The sequence below is a fragment of the Desmodus rotundus genome, chromosome 10, assembly GCF_022682495.2.
Source record: "Desmodus rotundus isolate HL8 chromosome 10, HLdesRot8A.1, whole genome shotgun sequence".
Lineage (NCBI taxonomy): Eukaryota > Metazoa > Chordata > Mammalia > Chiroptera > Phyllostomidae > Desmodus > Desmodus rotundus.
In genome coordinates, this window is record NC_071396.1 from 63,314,048 (window position 1) to 63,328,381 (window position 14,334).

Sequence of the window (14,334 nt, forward strand, 5' to 3'; positions counted from 1 at the left end):
AACAGGCCCTAGTGCCCCCTGGATACAATGAGGACACTGCCAAGTGAGAGCAGTGGCTGAGTCAACAGGATCAGGCAGTTCAGTGAAAATTCCTTTTTTGGAAGCCAGGCAGTCACTTTCCAGGACTGCCGAATCCTTGGGAAGTGACGCAAGCCCGAGTCAACAAGAGGCAGGAGGGAGCACTCCTTGGAAGGTGCCTCCTTGGAAGGTGCCCAGAGTCCGCCTGAAAGTGAGCAGCTTCTGGGGCGCTGTCCTTTCACCCCAGACTTCAGCGCACAGGGCGGTGGGAGGGGCTCTCGCAGCTGGGCTCCTTATATAGAAAATGGTTGACAAAGGAGGCTCTCACAGACAGCACAGCAATCGCCTTTGAGCAGTCTACGAAACTCCCTTTACCAGCAGCGCGTCTTATTCTATTATCTCTATTAGAGAAGAGCCTGGGTTCTGAGGAATGTCACGGTTGTTCCTTTACTGTTTCCCTTCCCGCCTGTGAACAGCGTTCCTGGCCCAATTCTCTAAGTAGGCAGTTCAGACACAGTGCCAGCCCAGGACTGGAGTGGGCGCTGGTGACAGGGAGTGCGGAGGGGAACTCTGGAATGTGTTTGTGAAGGGAAGAAACCTCTGGGCTCACCAGGGATGGTTTGACAGTGGGCAGGAACCACAGAAGTGGCTTGGGGTGCAGGAAACCCTTGCTTCTAGGGTTCACGAACAGCCTGTGGCTTCTTTTCACTGTGCCTGAGCTGGCAGTCAGGAAAGGAGAAAGATATCTGTGGCAACATTTCTTAGTAGGAAACCCACAAATCTGAACAGGAGTAGACTTGTCTCCTAGCATCTGTTACCCTTATTCTAGTAGCAGCACCCCCATTTCTTTCGGGGAGCCACATCTCCCCACCTGACCCATGTGGCTGGGGCCAGCCTTCCCAGTCTGCAGGATCGGGCATGTGGCCTTGTGTGTCACACCAGCTGCAGTGACCACGGTGAGGGGCCTGGCTTAGGGAGTCCCTCTGGAGGAAGTCCAGGACTTTCTGCTCTGGGGCTGACATCTTGTTTCCATGGGAAGAGGTCCTACTTGAGGATGATGCCAACTCAGAGGCAAACAGGACCAAGAGATGGAGACAGGTTCCTGGCCACCTTGTTTGAGGGCCCATATCTGCCGTGCCTGCAGCCAGAGTCCCACTGTTCTCCCTGGCTGCCTCCTGGCTTATGGCAGCCAGAGTCAGAATTCTGTCACTTGTAACCAAGGGTCCCAAGGGTCCCAGAGAACACAGGTGACATCAGGAAGTGAAGACAGGGTTCAGTAGCACCATGTATCAGGTCTAGGAGTCAAGCAGTTTGTTTTTTTAAGAAAAAAGCTGAAAGTGCTGCTTGAAGACATTCCTTAAGCTTTTGGGTCCCTTTAGCTCATTTAGGATCCACATTAAAAACAAAACACTGTAACATTTGACAGCTCATTAGTTCTGTCTCACCACATACTAATAAAGACTTAAAAGGGATTGTAAGCAAAAGATTTCTGGCTGAATTTTGCTTCCATATGGAAGATGAAAGTATTACACATATTACGAGTAATTCTTATGATTGGTTTATTGCAGGAGGTGAGAAGCCAAAAGGGCCTAATGCAGGTAGTATTGCTCCTTAGCCACCCAAGACATTCCTGCTTTGGAGTCCCTTCCTCCCCACATGGAGGCACCTACACATCTCCCACTCAGGTTGTCCCGCTGCACAGCCCCTGTGTCATGTGCCATCAAGCTCCCTTCCTTTCACCTGGGTACCAGTCCTGAGCAGAAGTGATGGGCAACTTACAAGTGCATGTGTATGTAGTGTATAAGTGAACATAAGCATCTTCAAAATTCATCATTTGAGAAGGAACATGTGGGTCAAGGTTGGCTAAGCCCTTCAAAATGCAACCCTATTCGACTGTGAACTTCTGCCTGAAGCACAACCCAGGAGAAGTCTGCTCTTCTGTGTCACCCAGAACTCGGAGCATGTGCTTGCCCATGTAGATGAGGAGGTGTCCGGTTACTTGCGCAGCATGGGACAGGAACCGCAGCAGGCTCCTGTAACAGAAGGGACAAGGATGCACATCAGACTTGGAGTTCTGAGCCAGTGAAGAACAGATGGAGTGGGAATTTTTCATAACCCTTGTCCCCAAAACATGCGCTCAGAGTAGGCAGTGCTCACATCCTCCTCTCATCCCGCCTGGGTTAGCTAACACACAGATGCTACTCGGAATATCTGAGCAGGACCTGGAACTCTATTTCTGGTGAGCTCCCAGGTGATGCTGATGACACCGACTAGGACTACCCTTCCACTAGCCACCAAACTAGAAAGAGCTGAGTAGGCTCCTGAGAATATACACTATATCCTATCCTTTGGCCACTTGCTTACTCTGGTGGCCTTAGGTGTGGGGGGCTTGTTACTGAAATCAAATCAGTGTGAACAGAGAAGTCAGATGAAGGAGAGGCTTAAAAAAATTGCAGTTGTGATTCTGTGACCCAGTTTGCTTAGGATGGCTGGGACATCCCAACTTGACCCTGTTGTGGCATCTAAGTCCTAAGGCTGAGTCTGGGATCCATGTTATTTTGGACTAAAAAAGTAGCTCTCACTCAAATTCTTATTATCTGCCAAGTTCAAAGCTAAAGGGCTTCATTCTAGTTTTAAAGCTGTCACTTCATAAGGACAGCCGAATCTGGGGCTCAGCTGTGAGGGTCAGGACAGCCCTGGGCTCCCAGAGTCCTGCAGTGGGGCTCTGGCAGGGGATGCCTTTGATTTGGGGGCCTTTGTGACTTCTGTAGCTGCTTGTGGTATCATCAGACTTATCAGATGGTAAGAATTAGTGACAAGAAGGCTGAATTTTTGGTGAGGTGAAGTTTACTTTATTATACTTTTCTAAGTTGTAATTTTTCTGTTTCACTTTAAAATTCAAGCAATCAAGCAATTTTCTCCCATTTCAGCAAAAAGATTAAGCTCTCCTGGGAGTCAAGATTTCAACAGCAGGACAGTAACAGTTGTCTAGGAGTTGGCCCCTGACGGTTCTGGTGGGAAACGGAGGCCATGCAGAAGCCATCGCGGACCTGAGCGTGTTCCAGACCCTGGAGACCTGTCCATGGAGAGCAGTCCTGTTTCCAAAGCATTTCCCCTCCTGAGCTCTGGGGAGGTCAGAGCACTATGGGGATGTCTCCCATAAGGACACGGGAGAGAAGAGCTCTCCAAGGAGCAGGCAGGCCCCGCCCAGAGGAGCTGTGCAGACAGCATGGAGTCAGCAGTTACAACCTTTTTATATCAGCTTCAAAGACCTTCTGCCATTGTCAGTCTCTTTCTTTGTCCATCCATCCCTCCATAGAGAATTGGTACTATGGAGGATCAATGAGGAATTTACTGGAGGGACAGATGTAGGTATATTCAGAGCCTATGCAATCATGAAGAACTTGGAAGCAACCTTCTCATTTTAAAGATGACAAAACAGAGGCTCAGAGAAATTAAGTGACCTATTAACGGTCACACAGCTAGTTGCTTAGAGGTAAGGCTGAGAGCAGCTGTAGGTGTTCCTCTCAGTCCAGGGCTCAGTGACAGAGTGTCCAACCTGGTTACATCCAAGGAGTGTTTCTGGTGAACACACAGAATTTGTTCAGAGGTTAGGGTGGGCACCAGGGATCTGTCTTCTGTAGGCTTCCCAGTGATGCTGTGTAACCAGCCTGGCCCCAGCCGTGTTTCCACGCCACCTTACCACTAGCTTCAAGGTAGCAATGATACAGAAATACTGCAAAAGAATATTTATCCAGGTTTGGGCAGCTACTCTCTCCAAACCAGGTCAGAATCTCCATGGCTCTGATTTTTGCTGTCATTGCTGAGAATTAAGATTTAAAAATGCACAGCTCTAGTTTTTAAAAGAAATTTGGTTCTTCTTTACATTTATGTAATTTTTGTTTCCATTAAGTATTTAATGGTCTTTGGAGAAAAAAGTACATATAATTTGGAGGAAGACTTTCTGTTTTATGAAATGAGTCTGGCATAAGAGTTAAACTACTGTATGACATTATGTATTAGAGTGAACTTCGACAGCTATGGTCAGGGCAGGGCCTCTGAGGAGCAAGCTGGGGACAAGCTGTTGGGGATGGGCTGCATGGACCGAGCTGCATACATCTTCCAGACCCCTCAGTTGACCCCAAAGTCTGTTACCTCAGCAGGGCCTTGAGCCCTGTACACCGAAAGTCATAGGACACTGAGTACATCTCATACATGGTGGCCTTCACGTTGAGGCAGCCAAAGACATCCTTGGGACTCAGCTTGTACAAGTCGAAGGTGACTTTTGCTATTCCTGATTTCTTTGGTTTCTGGCGGGCGGTGACATAGTTAGTACCCTAGAACAGCAAGGGAGGAAGAGAGACAAGGAGCATCCCACCAATGACATGCAAATCCTGTAATTCTGGTTTTATGCTAGTGTTGACTGTTGGTTTAAAATCTGTTAGTGACTCAGCTGCTAATTATTTGAGGAATGTTTTTAGCAGAGTAATATGCTAATACTGCTTCCACGTCTAAACCCATAAGAAAGTACCCTGCCTTAATCTCCTTTGAGTTCAGTGACTCAGGATGACTGATTCAGCTTTAGGGCCTTGCTTTCAGGACCCAGGGATCAATGAATGCTGGTACTGTGAACACATGGTATTGAGAGGCACTCAAGCTCATCACTGAGGCTGACCACAGTTACTTGATTGACATAGATGGTCTCAGGACTATGAAACAGTCTGATTAAAGAGAAGCAGTCAGCATTTTTTTTTTCCCATCTTATAAGAGGCTTCTGGACAGAGAGTTTCAGAATCACATGGCTAGAAGAGTAAGGGGCAGTGTGAGAACTCTCCTAGGGCATCTCCTATTTTCTAGTAACTGCCCTGGAGGAAAGCTGACTTCCTGGGGACACCAAAAGAGGTTTGGATCCAATACCCACTCTCATTCTACCTGAAACATCACAAACCCTTCAGGTGCGAGGAGAAAGTGTTTATAAACAGCACTGCAATATAATCTTCCCCACCAAGAGTGTTGAAAAAACAAGAGAAAAGGGCTGTGTCGGGGAACGCATGCCAGACCCAGGGCCTGCTCTTCCACACACGGATCTTGCAGTGTTTAGGTTCAAAGTATTTAAATTAATAGTTACAAAGCCTGTATTGATTCTGGGGTTGGGAGTAGTTGAGGTTATGAATGTTAAATCCATAATGAAAATAACCTACTATATTTGAGGTGAAAGCAAATTCTCATTAAAGTGCTCAACCCTTCTTGCTGGAGCCCGTTTCTTTCCTCCCACAAAGACCATACACAATGACCAACCCTGGCTGTTGCCCAACGCTGAAGGCACATGAGGTCCTACAGCCTCTTCCCTTTGGGGGATGCAAACACTCCTTCATTTAGGAAATATTTTTAAAAATCAAGATTATACTGCTGCAACTGTTTTTTTGTTGCCTCATGTTCCTTTCTGTTTTATGGAAGTTTTTTGTCTTACTTTCCCTAAATGTCTTCCTTGAGTGTGGTCTTAAATCCAAATTATGATATGCTCACAAAGCTAATCCACTTGCTATCTGACTCCGGGCACGTGGAGGTCTGTACTGCTGACTAAGGAAGAAGGAAATGACTCCTTGCCTTCTTCCCAAAAGCCCTTTCAGAAGCTGCTTCCTCATAGGCTTTGTGGCTTTGGGACCGAAGTAGGGAGACCCCTGGTGGTTATCTCTGGACTGGAAATTCTTGCCCAAATCAAATAAAATTGGCCTCACTGATAAAAACACCTTCAAGTGGGGCAGGATCTATTTTTGGCTGTGAGGTGCACATTTCCACCTTGAAGGAAGGTGGCTGAAAAGTGGAAGTCAAGGGAAGACTCTAACCCAAACTCACAAGTTGCCCAAGCCATACTAAATTGAGGATGGCTTTAGGCCTCTCCTAAAACCATCATATCTCAGACTTACTTGTAACCCATGCTCCCTATCACTGCCCTGTATTTTAGCTTGGCATCCCAGCACCCATCCACACCCAGGGCTTACACATGGTACATATGTTACATAATAACCAATTCCTCCCAGTGACTTCCATGATCTACTGGCATGATCAGCTGCTTTAAAGATACTTTAAGTTTTATGCTTTTTATAATTGGTCTGTAGTTTTCTTCTTCCACTTGGAAAAATTATGAAGTATTTGACATGTATAGGAGTGTACAAATATGTAAAAGTAAGGAATAATAAGATGTGTGTACTCACTCTACATAAAAAACCAGTATAACCCTATCTGCCTCTTCCAATTGTATTCCTTCATTTACCAAGAGAAAAACAACCTAAGTTGTGCATCATTCTATTACTTTTAAAAAAAAAATTAGTACATGTGTATCTTAAGCATTATATAGCTAATTTTATATGTTTTTTGAATATCTATAAGTTGTGAAATGCAGAGGTTCTCAAAGCGTAATTTGGAGACACCTGGGGGATCCTGAGATCCTTTCAGGGGATTGAGAGGTCAGAACTTTTTATAATAAACACTAAGATGCAATTTGCTTTTTTACTCTCATTCTCTCACAAGTAGTGGCATTCTCCACTGTACATTTGGGAAAGCTGCATAACTCAATGAATCAGTATTTTCTAAATGACCAATGCATGATGTTAAAAATCATCCCTGCCAAAGAGATCCACTAAAGTGCAAGATTGACCAATGGATTCCAATGTAACAGATGAGGCAAACTTCACAGGTATGCCTTCCGATTCCACGCTGTAGGCAGCCTTTAGGAAACCACCACTTGTTGAGTTTTGGTGTAGTATCAAAAGAATATCCTCAGTCATCAGGAAAGACCATTAAAATACTCTTTCCTTTCCAACTACCTATACTTGTCAGGTCATATTTTCTTCACATACTTCAATCAAAACAATATATTACAACAGATCGAATACAGACACAGATATGAAAATGTAGCTGTCCTCTATTAAGTAAAGCATTAGAGAGGTTTGCAAAAGTGTAAAATAATTTTACTCCTCACTAAATATTTGTTTTGAAAAATAGTTATTTTTCATAAAAATATGATTGCCATTAACTGTTTTGGGTTATTATTTTTAATGAAGTAATACATTTTTTAAAAATTCTAAATTTTAATTTTGAATATGAGAACTATCTGTATTTGTAGCTTAGAGTTTCTAAGCCTTGGCACAATGACATTTGGGGCCAGATAATGCTTCATTGCGGGGGCTTTCCTGTACATTGTAGAATATTTAGCAGCGTGTCTGATCCATACCCACTAGATGTCAGTAGTATATCCCCATCCCAGAGGTAAAAAACCAAGAAAGTTTCAGAGTTTGCTAAATGTCCCCTGAGGGACAAAATAATTCCCAGTTGAGAACCCCTGATCTATGAATATCTATAGGTTCTATGGATATAGCCCACAGAAACAAAGCTGTTTGGATCTTCATTAATTTTTAAAAGGGGAAAGACAGGTGAAAAGTTTGAGGACCAAAAAAAAAAAATTCTGGGGACCACTTGCTTAATGTATTATTCTGCCAAGTTTTCACCCAACACAGTTGGTGAGATTTATCCCCATAGATGTCTGTAGCTGTACATTATGCATTTTCACAGCAGAAGAGTACTCTATCCAATGAATATACAAGAGTGTGTTTATTTATGTGTATTTATACAGAAGCACTTGGCTGGGTATTGTGTGCTGGGTATATATGTAAGAATGGACTTGCTCAGCTCAACTCTATGGGATAAAGACAAATTGTTTTAAACAGTTGGTGGTGGGAGCATAAGAGGGTTCACTTACTGTAACTGCTATACTTTTCATTTTTAGAAATTCTATTTATCTTTTCAAGTCTATCTAGTTTTAAAAGCTCCTTTTTGTTCCTTACTACTTTAGATTACTTTTGATATCTCTTTGAACATTTTAATATACTTATTTTATACCCTGTACTGATGCTCCAACATCTGAGGTCTTAGCAGGCCTGACTTTGTTATTCCTTTTTACTCTCACACTTAGTGCCTGAGCCATGTTCTGTGTTTTATTGTGAATTCACATTTGTTGGAACGTTAGGAACAAAAATTCTTTGAGGCCTGGGTCAGCCCATTCATTCTGAGCCTATTTGCTCCTGCTGGTTACATGGGGCACATCAACCCTGGATCCCTGGGACTGGAGGGAGAGGCTATCTGAATAAAGAGTATTCAATGAGTAAACTCCTTCCACTGATGCTTCCTCCCTGGATTTCTGTAAACTAAACTTTCAGCTTGGGTGATTTTAGATTCAACAATCCCTATAACCTCATGAAGGCAGCTGTCTCACAGATTCCCAGGAAAGACCTCTAAAAGTCTCTGCTTCTTGTGGGCATCTCTAATCTGACTTGCACTTTTCTGTTAGCCCAAGACTTAATTTCCTCCTCTCAGCATCCATCAGCACCAAACCCTTAGTCACTGAGGCCTGTGGATGCCCACAGGTGAGAGCCAGCTTCAGAGTTTGCTTTCCTTTCTGGATTCTGGCTCCTGTAAAAAAATTTGGCATCTGAGGATTTCCTTTTCTTAAAGGTCAGTTAGGCATATAAAAAGATGTTCTAATATTTGCTTCACATTTTTAGTGGGAGGGTTTTCCAAGATATGTAATCTATAGTTTTCCTAGAAATAAATAACTTTATTCTATCTCTTTTTTAAAAAAAAAGATTTTATTTACTTATTTTTAGAGAGAGAGGAAGGGAAGGAGAAAAAGAGGGAGAGAAACATCACTGTGTGGTTGCCCGTTGTGCGCCCCCTACTGGGGACCTGGCCCACAACCCAGGCATGTGCCCTGCCTGGGAACCGAACTGGCAACCCTTTGCTTTACAGGCCGTGCTTAAGCCACTGAACTACATTAGCTAGGGCTATCTCTTTACTTTTGTAAATCACTGTAGTCACATGCACACACATGTGCGCACACACACACACACCCCTACCTAATCTTGTTGGCCTCCTAAGGATAGACAGTGAAAAGTCAGCAGGTCATATCTATAAGCTTTAACAGGATCTGTAGCTATTCATTGCTCAAACCCTAAATCAGAGAGCATCAGCTCACACAGATGCTACATTTCCTAGAAATACTTACACGGACGCCTTTGAGGGTGGCACATCTAGTTATTAGGTGAGTATATAAAGGATATTTTAGAAAGTGGGCAAGTCAACACCAAAGTAGGGAATTCACTTTTGCAGGGAAAGAGTCTACCCAGTAGCTATTTTGGACAACAGTGTGTTTGCTTACCGGTGTCCACTTCTGTCCTTTTTCCAAGATCATGAAATGTGTGTTATCTCCTAAGGTCTGAAAGAACTCTTCTGTGTCCACCATGGTGCCATCTTCCTCCAGCACCAAAGTGACCAGTGTGCTGGTAATAAGTAGGGCGTCCAGAGTCTAGGTTGGAAATACATCAGAGACATTTGACCATTCACAGACATTGACTATGTTATAGTTTCAGAAGAGCTGGCGGATTTTGATAAAAATTTAATGGTCAAGATATATCTTAATTGGTGTCTATGATTCAGTCTTGGCTGAGAAAAAGACAAGTTGATTAATATTTTTAAGGGACCTATTTTCAGAGATTTCAATGACATGAGATAAATGATTACATTTAATAATATTAAATGATTACAGTTTTATGATTAATAAAATATTAGTGATATCCATATTAATGATTACCGTTTCTAAAAATACATACTTATTTTGATAAATAAAAAGAATAATCCTGCACATCTGATATTTAAGGAGCTTGAGTCTTATGTGGCATATTTGAATGTCTCTCTTACTTAAGGGCCTGCATGTTGGATGCTTGTTTCTTATTTCCCTGGGTGTCTGTGTCTGGGTTATGCCTCCATGTGATTCTTCCTTATTTTATGATCTAGGACACTCAGATTAAGGACTATTCTTCCCTGGCCTTTATAACAAAAACAGATTTCCAAAGTCTGCTGCTTCCCTATATTCTCTCTTGTCAAATAAATAAAGCTACATTATCAACTGATGACTGTAAGGTTTTTGTCTCTGTGCCTAAATCGCTTATGGTACAAAGATGCAGTAATGTTTCCTTTCATTCTTTTATTCTCCTTCAACCATTTAGAAGTGGTCCCCCTTAGACTTTTCAAGGGCAAGATATGGACATTTCATTCTTTGCATTGGCTTAGTACCAAGACCCTGAACCTTCTGAGGACTGGTGGGGGAGGCACTGAGGCTGGTGGTACCTTGCTGAGCAGCTCCTTCAGACTGCTTGCCATCACTCCCCGCCGGCTGCTTCTGTCATGGTTGGAGACTCGGAAGGGGCGAGCTGAATACATGAGGGGAGTGAGTAGGACTCTCTTAGTCTGTGATCCCACAAATGTCAGGGGCCTAGAAATGGAGACCAAAAGTAAAAAAATATATTCGACATTGCTTTTTAAAAAGAGTCTTTAAAGAGAGGTTTGAAGTATATGAATATCAAACAATTTTAATATCTACACCTAAAAGAAAGAAATCCAATGGTTGGAAATTATTAAAAATTATGTGTCGCTATCTATTTATCTCCCAGTATCCAAGGAACAAAAAAAAATACATAAAATTAAAAACACAACCATTATTACACCAGAACACTCAAAGTCCTTGCAATGCAACATTATAATCTGGAAACTGATTAAATCATAAATTATAATCATAGAAACTGATTAAAAGTGAAAATCTTGCTGAAAGTAATTGCAGAAATCAACCAACCAACTCACCAACCAACAACCAACCAAAGCCCTAGCAGTAACTAGTTGAGAAAGAATGATAAAGGTATTAAAAGAAATAAGAATTCTATTCTGGCCCTGACTGGTGTGGCTCAGTGGGTTGGGCATTGTGTATAAAAGGAAAGGTTGCTGGCTCCATTCCCAGTCCAGGCACAGACCTGGGCCACTCGCATGCACACGTGTGCACACACACACACACACGTGGTTCCATATTTGTACAATAAGACCAAACCAGAAATCGATAAGCAAGATGTTGATCACTACAGCAATAAACCAATTAAAAAAATTAAGTTAGGGCCAATGAGGAACAACAGAATACTACAATAACTGTGGCTGGAATAACAAGAAGGAACAGAACTTTCGGGCCATATGACAAATGGTCCTTTGAAGTAAGTTCCATATTTATGAAAGAATTAACTCAAAATTTCTCCATAAAAAAGAACTAACATGGAGAAAGAAAAGAATAATAGCAAAACAAGTCAAGACAATTTTTTGAGGAAAAAAAATTCTCTACCTATGGTTATTAAATTTTCATCATCTAGCAACTACCAAAAAGTAGTAAAATGGATGAGAAATACAATAGCTGATAAGATGCTTACTACTTTAGAAGTCATTTAACAAACCCATATTTTGCTCTATAAATATTAACTCAATTCTCAGAAAGCTGTGATAGTTATAATTTTCTTATTTACAGATGAGAAAAATCAGTCCAGTGCGCTATCCACAGCGAGTAGGAGCCGGAGCTGGGATTCAGCCCCAGGTACCTGTTCTTTGTCTCATAAAGGTGATATAGTCACTAGTTACTAACTACATCATAAGAAAAGTTTGCATATTAGTGAACATGTGAAGCTTTTGATAGCAATTAAAGAAATGTGAAACCACCTTTGATACTCCACCACATGCTTAGAAACCAAAATGCAAGAAGTTGTTTAAAAATAACTCCATAAGAAGAAACAGATGTGCCTTGCTGGTAATACTAGAGCACAGGTGGCAAACACAAGGCTCTCCACCTTGTTTTATCCAGCCTAGCACCTTGTTTCTACCCGGCAGCAGCTCCGTGCTCCTTTCCCCTAGTTAAGGAGTAGTTACATTTATATAGTCCTAAAATTACATTCAGCCCTTTGAAGGCAACCGTGAGGCTGATGTGGCCCCCAGTGAAAATGAGTTTGACACCCCTGCACTAGAGGGTGGTTGCCTCTTCTTGGAGACTAGTCTAGCAACATGTAAAGAGCTTTCATCCAAGACTGTAGACTATTTTATAATGAGGAATATATCCACATAGAAATTATTCAAAAGAATATAGAGACTTCCAGGAAGATGGCAGCAAGATAGGTGGGAGCGGAGTCCACTTCCCCTCAACACCAGTGAAATACCTAGCTGATCTGAGGAGCAGAGCAAACAGCCAACGGTATTCCAGCATATATGAAGAGTGGAGACCAAAGATAGAGGACATTGAAAGATCTGACGACAGGAAGACCAGCAGAACTAACCTGACCGGTTTAAAGCCAGCAGAAGACTTTTTTGTTTTTCTTTCCTCCTTTCCCCCTGAATTCCTTCTTCCTTTCTGTCCTTCTGTCTTTTTTTTATTCCTTCTTCCTTCCATCCTTTACCTTTTTTATTCCTTCTTCCTGCCTTCTTTTATTTATTCTTTTGTTTTAATTTTTGTTAAAATTCCTTATCTTGCCTCCGATATTTCTTTATTCCTTCTTCCCTCCTTCTTTTCATTTTCTATTCCCTTTTTTCCTCCTTCCCTTCTTTTTTTTTTCTTTTCCCCCCTCTTTCTCTTTTTCCCACAGGTGAGACAACAAAACCTGCAGTGCTGAAAAGACCAGAGTTAGACCGTGTTACACCCATAAATGTCAGCTCAAGACCAGTGAGCACAGGAGATTAAGGAGACAGTACCACTGAATCCCATTGGCATTCTACCATAGAAGTTCATACCATAAACCCAGGGAGTCAGAATAGAGCAATTTAAGAAGCAGAGGCTAACAAGAAGAGTCTCACAAACAATGTGAAGACAAAGAAATAATCCCCAAATGAAAGGAAAGGAGGAAGCCTCAGAAAGAATGCTAACTGAAAAAGAGGCAAGTCAACTATCAGATACTGAGTTCAAAGCAATGGTTATCAAGAAGCTCACTGAGCTCTCTGAGCTTAAAGAGAACTACCAGAAATTAGAGGAAAACTATAATGAACTCACTGCAAACTATATCAACATGAAATAGGAAATAGAAACCATCAACAAGGGCCAAGAGGAAATGAAGAATACAATTTCTGAATTGAAGAACACAGTAGAAGGAATGAAAAGCAGACTTGATGAAGCAGAGGATAGGATCAGCGAGCTGGAGGACAAAGTAGAAAAAAACACCCAGAAAGAACAAGAAAAGGAAAAGAGGCTCAGAAAGAATGAAGAGGGATTAAGTGAAATGCAGGACAACATGAAACATAAAAAAATCTGTATAATAGGAATACCAGAAGGAGAAGAGGAGCAAGGGATAGAAAACCTGTTTGAAAAAGTAATGATGGAAAATTTCCCTAATCTGAGGAGAGAAAAAGTCACCCAAATCCAGGAAACACAGAGAATCCCAAGCAAGAGGAACCCAAAGAGGCCCACTTCAAGACACATCATAATTAAAATGACAAATTGCCAAGACAAAGAGAGGATCTTAAAGGCAGCAAGGGAGAAAAAGGAAGTAACATACAAGGGAGCCCCAATAAGGTTAGCAACTGACTTCTCAATGGAAATGCTCCAAGCCAGAAGAGAATGGCAAAAAATATTCCAAGTAATGAGAACCAGAGGCCTGCAACCAAGACTACTTTACCCAGCAAGGCTCTCAATCAAGATAGAAGGCCACATAAAGAGTTTCTCAGATAAAAAAAGTCTAAAAGAATACACTTCCACCAAACCAGCTCTGCAAGAGATGCTAAAGGGACTGCTTTAAGGAAAGGAAGGAAAAGAGAAAGAGAGAGGAACACAGGTAGGAAAAAATGGCAATGAATAACTACCTATCGATAATAACCTTAAACATAAATGGATGAAATGCTCCAATCAAAAGATAGAATAACTGAATGGATAAGAAAACATGACCCACACATATGCTGCCTACAAGAAACCCATCTCAGGACAAAAGACCTACACAGACTGAAAGCGAAGGGCTGGAAACAAATTTTCCAAGCAAACAGACAGGAAAAAAAAAGCAGTGGTAGCAATACTCATATCAGACAAAATAGACTTCAAAAGAAGGGCCATAAAGAGAGACCCAGAAGGTCACTTTATAATACTCAAAGGAAGAATCCACCAAGAAGACATAAACATTGTAAATATATATGCACCCAACATAGGAGCACCCAAATACATAAAGAAAATCTTGGAGGACTTCAAGAAAGATATTGACAGCAACACAATTATAGTAGGGGACTTTAACACCCCACTATCAAAAATGGACAGGTCTTCCAAACAAAATATCAACAAGGATATTGTGTCAGTTAACAATACCCTAGAGGAAATGGGCTTAACTGATATATATAGAGCTTTTCATCCCAAAGAAGCAAAATACACATTCTTTTCAAGTGTACATGGAACATTTTCAAAGATAGAACACATGATAGGACATAAAG

The 14,334-nt window shown here is 41.8% G+C and overlaps 1 protein-coding gene across 6 annotated transcripts in view; it reads right to left on the bottom strand.

The window, feature by feature from the left end:
• Positions 1 to 1,442: 1,442 nt before the first annotated feature.
• CIDEA (cell death inducing DFFA like effector a) overlaps positions 1,443 to 14,334 on the bottom strand; it is a 58,022-nt gene continuing 45,130 nt past the window's right edge. For 2 of the 6 annotated variants that reach the window (XM_045187805.2, XM_045187803.3), the window contains exons 2-5: positions 10,201 to 10,345; positions 9,233 to 9,379; positions 4,174 to 4,355; positions 1,452 to 2,051 (exon numbers count right to left, since the gene is read on the bottom strand). In XM_045187805.2, the coding sequence (XP_045043740.1) occupies positions 1,904 to 2,051; positions 4,174 to 4,355; positions 9,233 to 9,379; positions 10,201 to 10,345 (622 nt within the window). In that variant the 3' untranslated portion in view covers positions 1,452 to 1,903. Of the gene's footprint in view, positions 2,052 to 4,173; positions 4,356 to 9,232; positions 9,380 to 10,200; positions 10,346 to 14,334 lie in introns of all 6 variants that reach the window. The other 4 variants (XM_071219517.1, XM_045187806.3, XM_024580544.4 and 1 more) reach the window with 3 other exon arrangements.